Source organism: Leuciscus leuciscus, assembly GCF_965113295.1.
Source record: "Leuciscus leuciscus genome assembly, chromosome: 7".
Taxonomy (NCBI): Eukaryota; Metazoa; Chordata; class Actinopteri; order Cypriniformes; family Leuciscidae; genus Leuciscus; species Leuciscus leuciscus.
In genome coordinates, this window is record NC_138731.1 from 38,268,115 (window position 1) to 38,288,176 (window position 20,062).

General features: G+C 38.8%; 1 protein-coding gene across 1 annotated transcript in view; it reads right to left on the reverse strand.

Moving 5' to 3' along the window:
- The window catches only part of ttn.2 (titin, tandem duplicate 2), a 174,752-nt gene that overhangs the window by 140,695 nt on the left and 13,995 nt on the right, over window positions 1-20,062 (reverse strand). Inside the window, exons 8-42 of the mRNA XM_082176625.1 lie at window positions 19,796-19,951; window positions 19,441-19,557; window positions 18,658-18,882; window positions 18,457-18,570; window positions 17,438-17,677; window positions 17,041-17,106; window positions 16,690-16,948; window positions 15,516-15,564; window positions 15,184-15,396; window positions 14,956-15,098; window positions 14,682-14,863; window positions 14,320-14,550; window positions 13,995-14,233; window positions 13,656-13,897; window positions 13,151-13,315; window positions 12,892-13,060; window positions 11,112-12,808; window positions 10,738-11,019; window positions 10,380-10,646; window positions 9,981-10,253; window positions 9,619-9,882; window positions 9,253-9,513; window positions 8,912-9,172; window positions 8,522-8,785; window positions 8,131-8,391; window positions 7,771-8,031; window positions 7,392-7,652; window positions 7,164-7,305; window positions 6,885-7,053; window positions 6,556-6,787; window positions 6,172-6,456; window positions 5,951-6,076; window positions 5,430-5,618; window positions 875-1,264; window positions 428-478 (exon numbers count right to left, since the gene is read on the reverse strand). Coding sequence (XP_082032751.1) covers window positions 428-478; window positions 875-1,264; window positions 5,430-5,618; window positions 5,951-6,076; window positions 6,172-6,456; window positions 6,556-6,787; window positions 6,885-7,053; window positions 7,164-7,305; window positions 7,392-7,652; window positions 7,771-8,031; window positions 8,131-8,391; window positions 8,522-8,785; window positions 8,912-9,172; window positions 9,253-9,513; window positions 9,619-9,882; window positions 9,981-10,253; window positions 10,380-10,646; window positions 10,738-11,019; window positions 11,112-12,808; window positions 12,892-13,060; window positions 13,151-13,315; window positions 13,656-13,897; window positions 13,995-14,233; window positions 14,320-14,550; window positions 14,682-14,863; window positions 14,956-15,098; window positions 15,184-15,396; window positions 15,516-15,564; window positions 16,690-16,948; window positions 17,041-17,106; window positions 17,438-17,677; window positions 18,457-18,570; window positions 18,658-18,882; window positions 19,441-19,557; window positions 19,796-19,951 — 8,746 coding nt within the window. The remainder of the gene's footprint in view (window positions 1-427; window positions 479-874; window positions 1,265-5,429; window positions 5,619-5,950; window positions 6,077-6,171; window positions 6,457-6,555; window positions 6,788-6,884; window positions 7,054-7,163; window positions 7,306-7,391; window positions 7,653-7,770; window positions 8,032-8,130; window positions 8,392-8,521; window positions 8,786-8,911; window positions 9,173-9,252; window positions 9,514-9,618; window positions 9,883-9,980; window positions 10,254-10,379; window positions 10,647-10,737; window positions 11,020-11,111; window positions 12,809-12,891; window positions 13,061-13,150; window positions 13,316-13,655; window positions 13,898-13,994; window positions 14,234-14,319; window positions 14,551-14,681; window positions 14,864-14,955; window positions 15,099-15,183; window positions 15,397-15,515; window positions 15,565-16,689; window positions 16,949-17,040; window positions 17,107-17,437; window positions 17,678-18,456; window positions 18,571-18,657; window positions 18,883-19,440; window positions 19,558-19,795; window positions 19,952-20,062) is intronic.

A 20,062-nucleotide genomic window follows, 5' to 3' on the forward strand; every position in this document is an offset into this window, starting at 1 on the left:
TAAGAAATATTTGCAGGAAGGTGTTCCAGATGCAAGAAACGTATGAAGCAAATAAAAGATGTGGCTACTTCCATATCTTTTAAAATGTAATTTCCTGTGGTCTGGAACTTTTAAAGGACAAACATCCTGCACCTTTTATTTCTAGAAACAACCAAGAAGTACCATATCCTTCATGCTTTTCAAGGGGAAGACAGATGCAAAACTTTGCAAAAGTGCTTCACAGCAAGCATTTTACCAATCAAATTGCTTGCTATCCAGAAACACTTGATTTCAACCATACACATATCCAACAGTGACATATGAAAGTTGTTCTTATAAAAGAGGATTTGTTTGCATGCAATACAATATGCTCGGAAATGTTAAATTCAATAGTTTTACAGAGAGAGACATCATTATTAACAAAATAAATACTGTAAAATGATCCTACCTTTGACCTCTTCCTCAATTTTTGCTTCTATCTCCTCACGTACTTTTGTAACTGTAAAATAGAGTCATTTGAATTGATGAATAACAAACAATTAGCCAAATATGTCACCTATAACATGAATATCCAAAGAAAAGATCACCATTGCAATAATTTAATAAGGACAAAAAATTGGTTTATCTGCATGTGAAACAAATGTGAAAATGTTAAAAGGAGTTGAAACATGGGAGTTTGCAAAAGCATGCATTGCCAGCACAACATCAAGAGAGCACTGTATGATACAACTTCTTCAGAAGCATTGATAAGGTTTCATAAAGTGAAATTGTGAAAACGTGATCGGGAAATTCATTGAGAGGTTCTTGAGGTTGGTTGAAAGGCTTAAAAAGAAAATGACGTGAATGAATTGTGATATGTTAATCAAAAACCATAAACTACTTTGATCTCAATTACCTTCTTCAGTTACAGCAAGGCTGGCTGAGCAAGCTGCCTCTCCTGCGATACTGACTGCTTTGCAAGTGTACTGTCCAGCATGCTCAGAGAAAGTATCAACTATGATTAGCGTAGCAGTGTTTGTCATCTCATCAAAATGAAAGACAACATTTTTGGTAGGCTTTATAGACTGTTGGTTATGGAACCAACTTATCTCTGGTTTTGGCATGCCAGACACACGAGCATGAAATCTAGCCACTTCTCCATGAGCCACCACACAGCTCACAATAGGTTGAATAAAAGTGGGCCTTTGGCCAATAGGATCCTTTTGAACACTCTTAATGCTTGTGAAGAGGCTGGAAGTGGCTTCTGACTGAGACTTGGATGTACAGTCCATAATATGTGTTTGTCCTGAAAGGAAGTATTGATTTATCCTCAACTAATCACTATAGTGCACACATTGAATTTTGTTTCCCTGTACCAAATTTGTTTTGTTTTCATATTTGGCTGGCAAACTTGTTCTGTATCACAGTAGGGCTGTCAATCGAATTTAAGCGTGACGGATCTCATACTTTTTGTAGTTAATGCATTAAAGGGTTAGTTCACCCAAAAATGAAAATTCTGTCAGTAATTACTCACCCTCATGTTGTTCCAATCATGTAAGACTTTCGTTCATCTTCGGATCACAAATTAAGATATTTTTGATTAAATCTGAGAGCTATCTCACTCCTCCATAGGCTTCCAGAGGGACCGAAACTCGCCGGCCCAGAAAGTCAGTGAAGAAAATGTTGAAATAGTCCAAGTGACTACAGTGGCTCTACATTAAGTTTATCATGCGACGACAATACTTTTTGTGCGAAAAAAACAACAAAAATAACGACTTTATTCAACTATTAGTGTTCTTCAATGTGGGCCTCTGACGAGAGTTCACGGGAGCGCCACGACGCATGCGCGAGAACTGAGATTACGGCGTTCTTCTTCTACTACTACTTGTTACTGGCTGCTCACTCCTTAGGAGTATTATCGCCATCTACTGTACAAGATGACGTCCCGACATTGCCGGGAGCGCAAAACGGTCTGTTTACAAGCAGCTGAAGACGCGCGCTGTATGTAAAACTGTATTCGTAAATATGTCCGCAGATTTCGATGTAGATGAAGATTTGATTTTTTTTTTAACCAACCATACTTATTTGAACCAGAATACACAGACATTGAACTACAAGAGATGGAAGATGCTGCAACACAACCGCAGTCTGCGGTTTTGGTTCATTTAAGAGACGAGCGCGCGGGCGCCTCCGTGTCCTGATTATATTGCCTGCATGCTACAATTAATACAAAACGAAATTCACTTTAAAGAAAGGCTTTCTACAAAAAGCCTACAGTAGCCTACAGAGAAATTTAATGTCGGAGCGTCTTGCAGGTGAGCATGTGGGGGGAGCAGTGGCGGTTCTAGAGGGGGGGCCGGGGGGGCCAGTGCCCCCGTGTCACCAAGCTTGGCCCCCCCTCTGGCCCCCCTAAATTTGGAATCGTAAAATCACACCAAACAACTGCGCATTTTATCAGTTGCGGTGCCTTCATCTATAGGCTACACTGCAGCACGACGTATATTCACATCAAATGTTAACGCAGAGGAACGGGACACTGCAGTTCACAAAAGTTCATTATTTGCATGTGCTTTAAAGCCTTGCCGGTTAAACATGTCATTCGCTGCTGATGCGCTGTTCAAATATGCGCTTTAGTGAGCGCGTACACTCGACGCGCACATGCACTAAAAGCCTGTTACTGGACTAAGTTATCTTTTGAGTCTTATATTGCGCTAATACTGTCAAATACAGACAATGTTTACATAAACAAAGTTGGTTATGTCTAAAGTGAAAGCAAACAGAGAAAATTAATTAAAATCTGCTTGTCATATGCGTGTATATTAGACGCGTCGCGTGCAGTTCTTAAAGAGACAGTAGCCCTAATAATAAACATGCTGCCGCTTGTTCTTAAAGAGACAGTAGCCCTAATAATAAACATGCTGCCGCTTGTCCTTAAAGAGATAGTTCACCCAAAACCAAACAGTTGCTGGTCCCCATTGACTTCCATACATAGTAGGAAAAAAATATACTATGGAAGTCACAGGGGTACATCAACTGTTTGGTTACTCACATTCTTTCAAATAACGTTTATTTTCAACAGAAGAAAGAAACGTATTCAGGTTTAAAACAACTTAAGAGAGTAAATTATGACTTTTTTGGGGGAGAACTATCCCTTTAATGTTAATAAAACAACAAAACACACAGAGGAAATCATTCACTGCTCTTGACTGAGAACTTTAAGTCTGTTGTGTTTTATTTTCATATTTGTTCATTTAATTACTTTCTTCAATTCTACTGTTAAATACACCTATAGCTGAAAAAATAAAGCACTGTTTATTTCATTTGTATATTAAGTTGTGTATGTGTAATATGTATCTCTGTTCTTAATTTTTATAACAAAGAAAATAGTGACAAAGATTTTTATTTTCGCCACTTTGGCCTAAATGTCTGCCATTCTTTTTTATTTTATATTTTGTTACCTATATTTTGTTACCTATAAGGCTTTGCTTTTAAAATAGGGACATTAGTTTGGCTGTAATGCTCAGTCACATGCAAAATAGTAAAACCAACATGAAATAAGAATCGTGATAAAATCGTGATTTTCCAAAAAAAAAAAAAAAATTGTGATATGATATTATTGCCATATCACCCACCCCAGGTGTAAAAAAGTGCCTAGATGTGCTTAGATGCTAAAAATGTGTTATTATTGATCATTATATCACACTACAATTAAACATAATGAAACATTCATTTGAATTGAAATTGTTTTATTAGCTTAGCTAATATAATTTATTAGCTTTTTCTAGAGATTGCAGTCATGCATGACATGGTGAAAAATGACTTGAAATAATACTGAAAATAGGTTAAGATGAATGTTAAAGGTGTGCCCCCTAAAAGCACAAGTGGCCCCTGCCTGGCCCCCCCAGTTACTGTGGTCTAGAACCGCCACTGGGGGGGAGAGATACGATTTTCGATCAATCATCAAATATTATATTATTTTGCTTTTGTAAAACTGTATTCGTAATGTATGTAACTGTATGTGCCAATCGATGCAGCACACGCTCTCCTGTTCAGGCCATCCTTAAAAATAGTCTTGTTTGCCATAACCCGACCGACCCTGTCAATTTAGGACCGACCCAATTAATAATTTTTTTATCCTTTTGGACTTTGAGTTTTTAAGTTGATAAAAAAACGACTTGCCGGTTGTAAACTTGCGTTAACTTGCGAAAGAATATAGACCGACCAACCGACCCCTTTTTTTTTTTTTTTTTTTTTGGCTGTTACGGCAAACCAAAATATTTTTAAGGATGGCCTCAGTAAGCATCGCTTGGCACTGATTACATTTACACCATCAGCTGTTCTTCATGGCTTTACATCTTCATCTACATCGAAATCTGCGGACATATTTACGAATACAGTTTTACATACAGCGCGCGTCTTCAGCTGCTTGTAAACAGACCGTTTTGCGCTCCCGGCAATGTCGGGACGTCATCTTGTACAGTAGATGGCGATAATACTCCTAAAGAGTGAGCAGCCAGTAACAAGTAGTAGTAGAAGAAGAACGCCGTAATCTCAGTTCTCGCGCATGCGTCGTGGCGCTCCCGTGAACTCTCGTCAGAGGCCCACATTGAAGAACACTAATAGTTGAATAAAGTCGTTATTTTTGTTGTTTTTTTCGCACAAAAAGTATTGTCGTCGCATGATAAACTTAATGTAGAGCCACTGTAGTCACTTGGACTATTTCAACATTTTCTTCACTGACTTTCTGGGCCGGCGAGTTTCGGTCCCTCTGGAAGCCTATGGAGGAGTGAGATAGCTCTCAGATTTAATCAAAAATATCTTAATTTGTGATCCGAAGATGAACGAAAGTCTTACATGATTGGAACAACATGAGGGTGAGTAATTACTGACAGAATTTTCATTTTTGGGTGAACTAAACCTTTAATGAATTCAGTTCCTTTTTAAGGAAATAAAAAAAGGCCTGTGTGCAATCATGAGGTTCAGCAATTTGTGTGGATAACACTCAAGAGTAAATTTATACAAGTGTATTTTACTCATTTCACTCACAAAAAAGCAACAGATTCTAGACTTCTTAAATTTCATCAAAATGTACGAGAAATGTAAACACTGAAATGCAAATCTGCAACAAATCAGTAACTATTTCTCATTATGTATGTAATATATCTTACATGTGCAAAAATGCAGATCTTTGCAAGTTTTCGAATTAATGTTTTTATGAATGACAGAATACAAATGACTTAATGCAATTACTCATAAATGGGTGCTCAGTGACGTGTGTGTAGTTCGCTCTGAAATTTTTTATTAGTTTTAAGAAATACTATGTTAGCTTTGACAGCCCTAATTAACAGACAAACCACCACCAATTGCATTATTGACTAATGATAATAATAGCATATTATCATTGAAGCCATTATTAGTTGTTTTTTTTTTGTTTTTTTTCAATTTTTGGTTGGTAAGAAAATTTTGCTCACCGTCCACTTTCAGTACAGCAGAACATGAGACCATTCCTGCAGAGTTACGGGCAACACATGTGTACTCGCCCTCATCCTCAGGATACACTCTGGTGATCTCCAACTGACAGTTTTCATCAAACTGAGACACTCTGAATATATCAGACTGCTTGATCTCCTTGTCTTTGCAATACCAAGTAATTGTCAGATCTAAACAGGAGCAAATCAGAGGAATACGCATAACGTCAAACATAAATTAAGGTACAAATGACAATTTACTTGATCGTACTGTATGTGCCAATATATAAGAGCTGCGCCAATATTGTGCCAATATATAAGAGCTACGCTTTATTAATGACTACAGTATTGTGCCATTCCTTTTGCGGAACCTATAATTAAATAAACTGAAAAGATTTATATGGTGCACAGAGTGTCAGCCTATGTAGAGCATTGCAAATCACTTAGGGAGATAACAAAAAACAAGCAAATGCCAATAGGCAGCTCACTAGGTTTAGGAACAGACCTATAGTTACTGATCTTACCTTCCCCTGAGACACGGCACTGGAATCTCGCAGATTGTCCTTCATTGGCAGAAGTGTTACGTATTGGTGTTATGACCACAGGTGGTGACAGTGGGGCTCCAGTGTCAGGGGAAACAACTTCTGGAACTGAGGATTAAAAGACATACAAATATATTACAAATATATGTCAATTATGAACCTATAATTCATGTGAATTAAAAAAAAATAAAAAATGTATTTACCTTCCACGTTAAGTGACGCAGAACTTGTGGCTACTCCATAGTCATTCTTAGCTTCACAGTTGTACTGAGCTGCATCCTCTGGGAAGACTTCAATGAGCAACAATGTGTGCTCATTTCCCTCCCTCAGGAACTTACACTTGAACCCAGAAGACAGGGCCTGAGTGTTCTTATACCAGGACACCTGAGGCTGAGGAATTCCAGTCACCTCCACAGAAAAGCGTGCAGGTTTGCCAGCCTCAACAGAAAGGGGCTGCAAGTGCCTGATTATCTGAGGAGGCTCAGGGACTAAACAATGCAAGAATGTATAAGAATTAATAATAGATACACAGAGACAAACAAGAACAAACTGAGAAACATTATGAATAAGTTTGAGATCAAACTCACTATTGACATGTAGGGTTACAATACTCCTGTTCTTTCCAGCAATGAATGTGTATTCTCCGGCATCGCTTCTGTAGGTTTCTGTGATTGTCAGGCGATGAATTTTTCTAATAATGGCATAGTTGAAGCGCTGATCTACAGAAAACTGGATCTCGACTCCATTTCTCAGCCAGCGTCCCTCAATGTCATCCTCGTTGACTTCAAATTCAAATGTAGATCGTTGTTTCTCAAGCACCTGGATTAAAATTTCAATTAAAAAGACATTGAATGCAAAATGTATATACTGAACACTGTCAGAATTTAAATATTATTTATGACAGCTTGGTACTTACAGTGATTTCTTTCTCGGCAGGTTCACTTATACGCACATCCTTGCCCTCAACTATGAGGTTGGCCTTCGATACACTTGATCCAGCAACCACAGTGTACTCTCCGGCATCAGACATGCGCACAGTTTGGATCATAAGACGATGCATGTGTCTCTCTGTGGAAACTTTGAACCTAAATGGTGAAGATGATATCTCCATCAGGACATTAACTTAATAAAGACAGATTATTAATGTCAAAGAGCAAAATCGTGCATGTATGTGGAAAACCATTATATTGAGTACCTTTCAGATATTTCAAGTTCCTGACCATCTTTCATCCATGTTACTTGGACATTGGGCTCAGAGAGTTCGCATTCAAAAATGGCCTTCTTCTTCTCAGTAACTTTAATGTCCTTGATGTGCTTGGTGAACTCGATGACACGAGCTTAAATTGATCATGAAAAAAAACACTTGATCAGAATTAGCCAAAAATAAATAATGAGAAAATCTGAATAATGAAGTAAATATTACCTTCAACAAAAAGATTTGCGGCTGTTTCAGCAGATCCGGCCACAAACTTGTACTCTCCAACATCCCCAAAGTGAACATTTCGGATAGTGAGGGAGTGAGTGAACTGTTTGGCGCGAGTTTGGCATCTATCACTGGACCGGATTTCAACTCCATTCTTCAGCCATTTGTAGGTGATGCCTTCATAGTTGACAGTCACCTCAAATGTGATGGTGTCCTTTTCTTGTGCATTCAGGTCTTTGAGCATAGATGTGATGAGGACAGCTGAAGGAGAGGGAATAAATATTTGACTCAATTCTAATTGTTGTTTCCATTGTAAGTACATGTCTGGTAGGCAATAAAGAAAACAACTACAAAAACAATGACATCAAAAATAACTTACGGCTAACTATCAGTGTGGCAGAGACTTTGTCATTTCCACACACAAATGTGTATTCGGCAGAATCATCTCTGCTGGTATTCATGATCTTTAACTGATGCAGTTTGCCCTGCACCACAATCCTGAACTTCTCACTCATCTCAATCTCAACTCCATTTTTCAGCCAGGTGGATGGAACATTGAAATGTGAAACTTCACACTCAAATGTGGCCACATGGGTCTCTGGAACTTCAATGTTCTTCAGGGGCTTTGTGACTCTCAAAGCTGAAACAGTCATTGTATGGAGTTAGTGGTGTGTATAAGACACTAGACAAGTTTAGGTTGGTGACTTAAAATCTATAAATCTTAAAATGTTATACTTACATTCAACATGTAAATATGCGCTGCATTGTAAATGTCCAACTACAGCTGTGTACTCTCCATCACTGCTTTCTTCAACATTTTGAATGACCAACTTATGTGCTTTCCTTTCGGACATTATCTGAATATTGGCACTAGGTTTCAGTTCTTGGTTTTTGAACATCCATTTAACAGGTATGTCATCGTGGGATAAACTCAGCTCAAAAGAGGCAGTTCCATTCACCAGGGAAGTCACATCTTTTGGCTTTTTCACAATCTTAACAGCTGCAAGAGAATTAAATAACATATTTGGTTTTGGGGTTTTTTTTGGGGGGGGGGGGGGGGGGGGGATCTGGGGGCAAATTCTGCAAATTCATAGTGCAAATTCTATGATTAAGCCAAATATTAAACTTACTTTCGACATTCAGTCTGGCATTAGCAGAGAGTTTTCCAAGTTTGAATCCATAGACTGATTCATCTTGGGAGATGCAATTCTTGATCTTTAAGGTGTGAACCAATCCATCTACTGTTATCTCATATTTGTCACTGGGGACAATTTCTATTCCATTCTTGATCCACTGGGATCCTTTCACATCTAAATGGGTGAGTTCAAGACTAAAGACTGCCTCTTGGGTTTCGGTGACTGTTTGATTTTTCAGTGTCTTCTTGATCTTCACAGCTGTGAAAGACATTTGTATTCAGTTACACATATAGGAAAATATGATCAGTATGAAAAAGTTACACATATAGGAAAATATGATCAGTATGAAAAAAAAATCAGACTTCAAAACAGTAGTTAAAGTACCTTCAACCCTAAGGTTGGCAGATGTCTTGGAGTTTGCTACTTGGTATGTGTACTCTCCAATATCTTGTGGTCTTGTGGTCACAAAGACAAGTCGGCGGACCGCACCTACATCCTCACTCCTGACATTGTCACTAAAGTCAACAGAGTGGCCATCCTTAAGCCACTTGCCTTCAGAGGTAGGGTTAGCAACCTCACACTCCAGAACAGCAGTTTGGGATTCTGCTACAGTCACATCATGGAGTGGTCTGTTTATAGCACCACCTAGTGCAAGAAAAACGTAACCATGAGGCAATATCTGTGCATCAACTTAACACATATTTAACAAATGGTGAAAATCATACCTGACACAGTTAGTTTTGCACTGGATGACTTTTCGCCAGCTGCAAATGCATACTGGCCCTCTTCATCCTTCATGGCATTGATGATGGTCAGGCTATAGCGTTTCCCTTTGGACTCAATTTTGTATTTGGGTCCAGCCTTAAGAGGCTGATTTTTGAAGGTCCAGTAAGCATCTATCCCGGTGTGGGACAATTCTACTTCAAAAGTGACATTCTGAGTTTCAGTGCACACACAGTCCTCCATGTGCTTGATGATGCTGACCTCTGTATGACATAAATATGTTTGTTAATAATAATAAACCAATTAAATGTACCTTTAACCAAACCCAAAGAAAGATTTTATATAAGGTCCTTTAAAGAAATACTCACTTTCAATTGTCAGTTTACAAGTTGTTTCCACTCTGCCAATAGCCATCTTATATTGTCCTTCATCAGAAGCAAAGGACCTGTTCAAAACCAGTCTCTGTTTGGTCCCTTTGGCAACCATCTGGATTCTCTCACTAGCTACAACGAGCTTGTCATTTTGGTACCATTTCACTGAAGTAACATCAGAGGCAGAGATTTTAGCTTCTAACACTGCCTTCGTACCCTCAATAGAATGGACATCCTTTAGAGGAGTTGTGATTTCAATTGCTGTGAAGAGGGTGAAAAAGAAAGGTTACATTTCTGCATTCTCTTTCTGTATTTTAGCTTTCAAAAATGCATCGGGAAGGTAAGCCAAACTGACGTACTTTGGACAGTCAGTTTTCCAGTTGTAGAAATGTCTTGAATAGGAACAACAAATGAGTAGATTCCTGCATCATCCCTGTTGACACTTTCAACTAGAAGTTTGTGGACAAGTTTGTCGATGACAATGTGAATTCTGTCAGAGGCAGAGATGGGCTGGCCATTTTTCATCCATGATCCCTCCACATTTTCTTGAGAGAATCGCACCTCCAACTGGGCAATGTCACCCTCACAGATTGTCAAGTCAGAGAGGCCTTGCATCAGAGTTACAGGGCGCACTGATACAAGACAAAAAAATACCATTATTTACATATCATGTATAATGGAGTCAATATTATGTTTGTTTTATGTTATTATATTTTTTTTTTATATCAATATATTAATTATATTCAAATTCTACTTACATTTCATTTTCAGTGTGGCGCTTGTCTTCAGATCACCCACTTTAAAAGTATATTTGCCTTGGTCTTCCTTCCTGACATCTTTTACAGACAAGGTGTGTCGGCCACGACGAGAGGATACTACATATTTTAGGCTTGGCGTAATTTCTTTGTTCTCAAAGTACCAGGTGCCTTCTGCATCTTCACGTGACAGTTCACACTCAAACTCTCCAGAGTATGTCTCAGGCACTTCAACACTCTCTAAATTTTTTAGCATTTCCAGTGATGCACCTGTATAACAAATCAGATGGCAGATTGACCAAAAATTCAGAGATGAATCTGAAAATGTTAAATTAAATAGCACAAATGAGTGTAAGCTAACCTTCAACATAAAGTCTGGCAGTGGTTCTTATGTGGTCATCATCAGCTACAGCACAAGTGTACTCGGCATCATCTTGCATGTTGATTATCAGCACAGATAGGAAGTGCACCTTTCTGTCCGAATGCATCCTGTATTTGTCTCCAGAAAAGATTTCAGCATTGTTCTTCATCCATTTGACCTTGACAAATGGCTCATTTGTCTCACATTCAAAGGTTGTCATTGTGTCTTTCTCTTTAACATAGGCATCCTCCAATGTCTGGGTAAAAGATAAAACTTGCTTGCCTGCAAAAAAAGGAGAATTTATTAGATAAAGTACTTTCGATATCAATCGAAATCAATGATCACAAAACTGATTTATAAATGACAAAACATACCTTGCACTAACAAGAAAGCATGGCTTGAGGCCTCACCAGCAATGTTAATGGCTTTGACCATGATACTAGCAGAATCCTCAGCTGAGACATCTCTAATTACTAATTCACAGACATGGTCCTCGGACCAATACCAGTAAACACGATCTGATTTCTCAAGTAAAATGCCGTTTTTGAACCACTGGCACTCTGGTTCTGGTTTACCAACAACCCTACAACGGAAGCGAACTTCATCAGATAGTGAAACTGTCTGGCTCTGAATTCTTTCCAAGATCTTTGGAGCCTCCATGCTAGGAGAGAGAGTGAATTTCTCAGGTCTGATTGTTGGAATGGTAAGTTTGCCTTCCTCCTCCTCTTTCTTCTTTTCTGACTCAGACACTTCTTTGGTCCAGTGCATAAGTTCATCTTTTCTCTTCTTTAACATTCCTTCATAGGACTCGTCCTTCCTGCGAGACTTCATCTCAACTGAGGATATGGCTTCATAATAGCCCTCTTCAGTCCTGCGCTTAAATTTGCTTCGCAGCTCTTCTGTCTCTTCTGTGGATTTTTCATGAACAACTCTCTCAACCTTCCTCAGTCGGACCACCTCTTTTGCTTGTGAAGCCTCTCCAGGTTTATCTACCTTCACAACATCAAAAGACACTCTGCCAGGTTCAGGGCCAGGTGCCTCCGGAGCCTTCATCTCAGGAGCACGGCGCAAGATTGACCTGAAGTCTTCTTTCTGTTGGATTTCGAGTTTGACAGTGTGCTCAGCTGTACCCTCTGGGTTCTCAGCCAATAATTTGACATCTCCAGAATCATAGGACTTACAGTCAGTGATTTCCAAATAGTGAATGCCATCATAGTGTAGTCTGAAACGTTTGCTCTTTCGAATGAGCTGTCCATTGAGATACCAGTTAACTTTGGGAGAGGGGTAACCGGTCACTCTGCAGCGATATTTGGCTGTTTCACCCTCAAATACTCTTATGGGTTCAGGAAGCAAGACAATCTCAGGCTTGGTCTTCTCACTCATGTCATCCCCAGTTACTCCAGAGGGTGCGCCCTCATGGGCAATTCGCTCCATTTCATCCATTCTCTGTACTTTTCTTCCCTCTGGCAACTGACTGTCCTCCACAAGACTCTTCTCATCTTTCACAATTAGTGTAGCAGAAGTCTGATCAGCACCAAAATTGTTGGTAGCTCTACAGGTAATGACGCCACTATCTCTGGAATAAGCAACTTCATAATCAAGACTGCAATAGCCAAACTCATTGATCATACGCAACCTGTTAGCAGCTTCCAGCGGCTTGCCATCATGGAGCCACTCAACAACCATAGTTGGGTCTCCAATAGGGGTCAGTCTGCACTCAAAGTGCACAGGACCGAATCGCTTCAACCTGACTGAAGTTAGCTTCTTTTTAAAGTGTGGCTTCTGTTGCTTTTCCTTGTCATAGAGGTCACCCTCTTCCCACTGTTCCTGACCATAGCGAAGATGCAGTGGTTCAATCTCTGGTGGAGCGACATCCTTAGCCTTATATGTTCCTTTGGGAATGATGAGTCTTCTTTCTGGTGCAGGTTCTGTGTACTCTACCTCCACATTGACTCTGCAGCGAGTGGTATCCCTACCAGCTTTGTTTATAGCTGTGGCTGTGTACCATGCACTGTCAGAGCCGGAAGTCTGAGGAATCTGGAAATGTGCCTGTCCCTTGGTACCCTCAATTCTGTAATACAATTTTTGAACTTAACATATATAGTACAAAAAAAAGGAAATAATTAAACAACAATCCAAAGTAAAGTAACATACTTGATGTGAGGGTATTTATGAGGAGAGATGATGTCACTGTTTTTCAGCCAAACAATGTCAGGGAGGGGGTTTCCAATGGCTTTTACTGCCAACTCAACCAAACTTCCTTCCTTAACACTGATATTCTTTAGCTTTTCAATGAACTGGGGCCGGACCAAATTTTCCTTTGCTGTAACACATAAGATGAGAGTTTACACAATGTTCCACACCACTAAGTCTAGATCAAATACAGGGTTTTTTTAGAACAAAAACGGTTTACCTTCAACAGTGAGAGTCATCGAAACAGTTGTCTTTCCAGCTCTGTTCTGAGCAACAACCGTCCACTCTCCAGAGTCCTGAGGCATGGCAGGAACCACAATCATTGACTGAGTTCCATCCTCCTTTACCACAATCTTGTGGGTGTAGTCATTGACCACTTGTTGTCCTTTGGTAAATATAATAAAATATAAAAAATTTACTTTCTTTTTTCTGTTTTCAACAGGTAAGAAAGAAAACAAATAACCAAGCAAAAAAATGAAAGCAAATACTACTGTTTACAAGTTTGGGGTAGTATTCTTTTTATTTTTCTTAAAGAATTCTGTTATGCTCACCAAGAAATGGCATTTATTTAAATAAAGTAAACACTAATATTGTGAAATATTACCATTTAAAATTACTGTTTTCTATTTGAATATATTTTATTGTAATTTATTCATGGGATGGTGAGGCTAAGTATTTCTGACCCCAAACTTTTGAATGGTAGTGTAGCTTTAAAACACACTTACCATTGTGGAACCAGTAAGTCTCGGGCATAGGTCTTCCAACTACTTTTAAGTCAAACCTTGCAGTCTGTCCTTCAGAACACCTGAAGGATGATGGCTTCTGTACAAAAACAGGCTTATATAGTCTCTCTAGTTGACTCTCATCAGTGTCATCAAGTCTACGAGCAGGAGAGCGGCTAACAGAACGAGCAGGAGAACGTCCAGGGGAGTAGCTAGTTGAGCGAGCAGACATTGGAGATGTAGACCTAAAATATTAAAAGTGTAAATGTGTAAATATGGACAACATTATCCTAAACATCTAATTACAGGACAGCAAAACCAGAGAAGGCAAAGGCAACTCACTGGACTCTTCTCACAGCTTCGGCCTGAGGGTAGTAAGGCTGAGCAGCTGCAGTGGACTCTACATAGAGCTTTCCGGAACTGACAGCATTACCCTTCATATTGCTAGCAAATGCAGTATAGATGCCCTCATCTTCTGGCAGCACCACAGGTAGGCGCAGACTGGCTCTTCCGTCTTGTAGAACCTCCATCTGATAGCGGCCTCCATGCTTAATGCGCTTGCCATCTTTATACCAGGCAATCTATTTAACACAAATGATATACAATTACTTGTATACATTGTACGGCTGTAAAAATACTGCTTTTCAATATAATTACCATCCATTACCTTTGGTAATGGTGTTCCTTCCATCTTGCAATGGAAAGTAACACCCATTCCTTCCAGAATTCTGTAGCTTTTGACAGGAGTGCTAAATGAGGATCCGACAGCCTCATGCTCAGCAACATTCATGACCATCTCCTCACCATCCTCAATCACCAGCTCTCGGTAAGTTATTTTAAGGATGCGGATTTCAATCTCTTGGATTATTTTTCGTTCAATAGCAGATATTTGAAATTCCTGAAGATAATGGAATGTTTATATATTTTATTATCATTTTTAGAGGCATTTCTTAGTATGCAAATGTTTTATGTGATTTACGATCTCATTACAAAAATGAGTACAATCACTTTTCCTATATAAAATCGTACCGTCTCTGAGATGAAGGATTTCATCATCTGTGTTTGCTGAGCCATTCTCCTCTGTATGAGCTCTTTTTCATATTCACTTACAACTACAGGGGGCACATCTGCAACTTTGGGCTCCTGAACCATTGCCGTCACTTCCGTTACATATGTCACATCCTGTTTCTTCATATAGGTTTCAAACTCCTCTGTAAATACATGATGGCATGATGGAAGATTTTTTGTTTTGTTCTAAGCGTTATTTAATTGTGTCACAGTTTATAATAAAGTCACAACTAACCTTCTTCAAACAGGATTGTGGAAGCAGATGCCTCTCCGTGTTGGTTCTTGGCAGAGATGGTGTACTCTCCAGCATCATCGGCAAATGTCATAGAAATTTCCAACTTGCATTCCCCTGTATCCTTGTTATAACTAACTCTATATCTGTTCAATTACAAGGAAAGTATGAGCTTTCTTTTTCACTATGTAGACCAACTAGATCCAAAGTGTACTTGCTCGAAATCTATACCTGTATCCAGTAGTGAGTGGAACTCCACTCTTCTTCCAGTAAATATGGGGCTTGGGGCTTCCTCCGATCTGGCACTCAAAGACAACACTGCCTCCCTCGACCAGCTTCTGAACCACTGGCTTCTTCACAAAGAAAGGAGCAACAGGTGCTCCAGTGTCCGCAGAGACCGCGCTTATTTCAGACATGGTCTCCTCTTTGGCTTCAATGACAGTCCTTGTTTGAAACACACACACACAATGTAATTACAACAAATATTAAAATGTGTTACCTTTTGGCTCTACTCTTTTACTAGTTAAGGTCCACCAGTCCATGCTCTTGCCCTTGTAACTTACTGTTTCTCCTGGACAGTTATCTCCTCTCTGCTCTCAATCTCCTCTGACACTGTAAAAAAAAATATATAACATAAATTGAGGTTGTGCTTTTATTTTCAAACAATGATAGAGGTGAGGAGGGATATCCTGGGGGGTTTTTTTTTGTGCTTTTTGATCAAAGTCTGTTCATCTAAAGGGGTCATATAATGGTACATGCACTTTTACAAGTTGATTGTACTGAAATGTGTGTTGGCAGTGCCCGTACACAACCATCATAAAATGATAAAAATCCATCCAGTGTTTTATCGTCTTATATGTTTACCCGTCTCAAATCAAGCCGTTCGATTTTGTGACGTCACTGTTCTTGGATGTAATAAGGAACACAGCAGTCTTTTTGATGTTTCTAAATCCGAACCGCTGAAGACGCAGTGGCTGAGTTTTGTTTTCGAAGGGATTATTCCCCACGATCAACGTTAATGCTTTCATGTTTGCGCGAATCATTTCACACACCAGACTGCTTTACAAACGAGGGTCAGTATAAAGCCGGTTTTGCTAAGAAGCTGCTCCTGAAAAAAGGATCGGTACCAACTATTCGTGTTCCTGCTGCACCTCCAGAAGAACTGAAGTGAGTGTAACGTTTTATTAACCTTTATGTTAATATTTATATTAATCTTTGCAAATGTGGCTGTTTACACTCAGGGTACATTACGGCATGTTTTCTATGTACGACGTTCTCAATATAATTCATAATCCAACGTTTATAATGAACAACGCGTTATGGTTATTGTGTTATTAAAACTGTCTACGGACAGAACAGAGGGGGCGGGGTGAGGAAAGCTCATTATCATTTAAAGACGCATGCACTTAAACGGCGTGCTGAAAACAGAGCTGTTTTTGACCAGTTAAAATTAGTGTTTCCTTACAATACTAATGAGAATTTTTTATTAAAGTATATTACAAACTTTTAACCCTAAAGAATCATATTAGCTTGTACAAAAATGGCATTATATGACCCCTTTAAGATTTTCAACCTTGGGTTCAACAGAGATGCAGATGAGGTGGTAGGAGATTCTAATTTGTGGTATTGTTTTAAAACATTTGAGAACTTATTGTTATAGCCTTATTACAGACCTACATATAAAATAAGCATCTTTTTGTTCTCCACACATTTTACAGTACTGTATATAAAATGTACCTTTGACAAGAAGGTAGCAGGAGGTGCTGATAGTTCCAGCCTCACTGGTAGCAGTGCAAGTGAAGCGGCCACTGTCTTCAGCAAAGGCCTCACGGATGACCAAGCGGGCATAGCTGCTTTCATAAGTTATCTGGAAGTCAATGGAGTGCTCAATTCTGTAATCTTCTCTGAACCACATAATAGCTGGGGTGGGGTGGCCTGAAATCTGGCACTCCAGAGTGACAGACTCTCCCTCTGTGACAGTCACATTCTTCAAACCCTAATGAACAAGACACCAATTTGTATTTAGTGGTTCTTCAAGTGATTCTACAAATCAGCAGCATTTCATCAAAATGCTAATAAAACACTTACTGCTATCAAGGTAGGGGGCACTACAGGCTCTTTGATAGCTGAGGGGATCGCTGCAGTCTCAACAACCTGCAAGAAAAATCAACATTTGTTTACTAACCAAGTGACTCTTGAATGTTATCGAGTACCACAAATAATGCTAAAAAAGAAAAGAGGTTGAGAAAAGAACGAGTTTGAAAAGAATATGAAACAAACAAAAACAAAAACATTCTAATAAAGATTAGGTGGAGGTGATGAGAAGAAATCCTCAGTATATAAGATGGAATCTGTAAGGGAAACAGTTAGCTTTGAGGAATCTTTCTGTAAGTGATAATCCAACCACACAAGACTCCATATGATGAATAACTGATATTAAGTCAAATGTTAGCTTTGCGAGTGGGCAACATGTTAAACTACAAACCTGTGTGTCCCACTCTTCCCCGGCAAACGAAACACCTATCTTTCTGTGTAACTCTCTGTCGAAATGAGTCTGATATCTCTCTGCAGTGTCTCTAAAAGGAGGAGGGGTTGGCTCTGGGGTCACACGAGTCTCCGCAATCTTATGTGTTGGAGGCCTGACAGGCTTGATGATCTTTTGAGCAGCAGTTGATGAGGATAACTCTTTTTGTAATGTGGCAATAGCAGAACCTGCTATTGAAACCTGACCAACCCAAAAAGAGCAACATTACCACCGAATATCAAAAAACAAGTTCATTTTTGTTTAGCCACACAGAGGGGAACAATCAGGGACCTTTAGAAGGATGGCAGGAAAAAATTAATTAGTTAGCAATTTCAGATAACAAATACTCAATGATATAATTACTCAATGGTATGATAAGAGGTTGATGGACAAACTAATGGATGGATGTTATGTTGAAAGTTATTGTGAAGTTTGTATATTAGGTATTGAGGGTGGGTTTTTTAGATTGGTCTGGATAGGCGGCACTTGTTAAAGGCTAGTGATAAAAAGTTAAAATAAAGTCTACCACAAAGGGACACACAAATTCTGAGACTACTAGTGAAAATGCATACATTTTGCATTTTGCATTTTATACAAAAACTAAATGCACTTCAATTTCAGAATGTATAAGTATTTGGTATGCAATGACTTAAAACTGTGCAAAATATTAAACATTTATTCATTTTCATGTTTTGTATTTTATATACTTTGATTTAAAAAAAAATCTAAATATTCATAGTGGTCTCAGATTTTGGAACCCCATTGTGCATAAATATACGGTTTAATTCTTGAAACTGTGTTTCAGGCAAGCAGGAAAAGAACTTAAATTAAAAGAAAATAGATTTCAGATTTATTTCATATGTGTCATACAAATTTGTTAATGTTTTCTCTCTCATTATCCTCTTTCCTAAATATCTGAAAATCTAGGTACCTTAGAAAAAGGGGGATTTCACTGCTTGCCTGTAATCACCAAATCTTACCTCATAGCTATGATCTGGTTTTGGTACAGTAACTTTTGATACTGTGAAATGTGGAAGTGGGGATGGTGAAAGGTCAGTCTCCACCTTGGAGCTGACCTCAGTAGCTCTTTGAATCTATTGCAAATCAACAGAAGAATATTTGAATGCAAATAGACTAAAAAAGTCATGTTCATGTTTCACCTTCTGTTAAATGTTTCTAACCTGGGTGACATGTACACTCTCAGTAGTAGAAGTTGGCATTTCAGTGGGGATAAGCAACAGCTCCTTTTTACTTGTGACCTGTTGCTTAGTTGCTAGCATTTCCTGATGTCTTATATCAGCCTCTTCTTCCATCTGAGCCCCTTCAGCATGCGTGGGCTTTCGTATACGTGCATGATCAACAGCAGCTAGCACAGTGGCAACGGCTTCTGCTTTTTTCCCATCACCCTGGCAAAAGCAATCACTGATCAATATCTATAATACAAGTATAGACAGAATCCATTCTCATCTAAAAAATACAGAGCTTGAAAACTGTAAATGAAAAAAACAATGGGACGAAAGCTGGTAAATGCACCACCCAGTGAAGATGTCTGCTAAATGTTAGTGTTGAAAGATGTGGAAAAAGAGATAGTTTAACCTCCGTTGATTTAAGGGTAACATTTACGTGGGCTTACATTTACATTCCATCTAAAGAATAAGTTAACATATTTATATTCATCTAATGCTACTTTTAGAAAGTTTTACAAAAACTTTCACTTAAAGATTTAGAAAAGACAATGTCTTCATAATCAAAATTATTTGTTGACAGTTGTTCAAAATGAGACCATAAAATCAAATTCTATTTAATCACTCAACCTAACATGACTGAAAATGTAAACTTTCAAATGTTGCCCTTAACCACAAAAACAGAAGGTGCTCTCTGAAAAACAATGTTTAGTGAATGTAAAAGAGGATAGAAGGCATTAGAATTGTGGCCAACTGAAATATTATTCTCTTAGATTCTACCTCTGCAGTTGATGAGATCTCTTCAAAGGATTTCTCAATAGTGGTTGAAACATCAATATTGATTTTATGAGTTGTCACAGTTGTGACTGATTCCTCTTGGATTTCCTTACATGATATCTATGAACATGCAGAAAGAAATCTCTAAATTGTTGTCTAAATGTAAAAAAAAAAAAAAAAAGTTTATATTTGGAAAGGTAGGAGAAGGTGGAGTAATGGATGGAAAAATGGGCAAGTAAATTCAGTTATAGTATGTTATAGTCTTATAAAAATCTTTGTGGAGTCAGTGGTAAAAACAAAAAACTAGGAGTATGAGGTTTGGATGGGTGACAACCACAACACTTTAGTACCAGACTACCTGCTCATTTTGAGATGTAATGTGTTCTGCAGCTATGCTGGTTTCAACACTGGGCTGATATACAGAGCCACAGAGCGGCCCACGACTACGAGCCTGGTCCACTGCTGCCACCACAGTGGCAACAGCAGTACTTTTCTCATCCACGTTTTTCTGCTCCTTTTTCACATGCAAGTAGATTTGGGTTGCAAGATGTTGTTAGAGTTTACATTACAGGCATTTTCACCGAAAAAGAAACATTTGCATGAGATAGACACTTGCAGAAAGGAA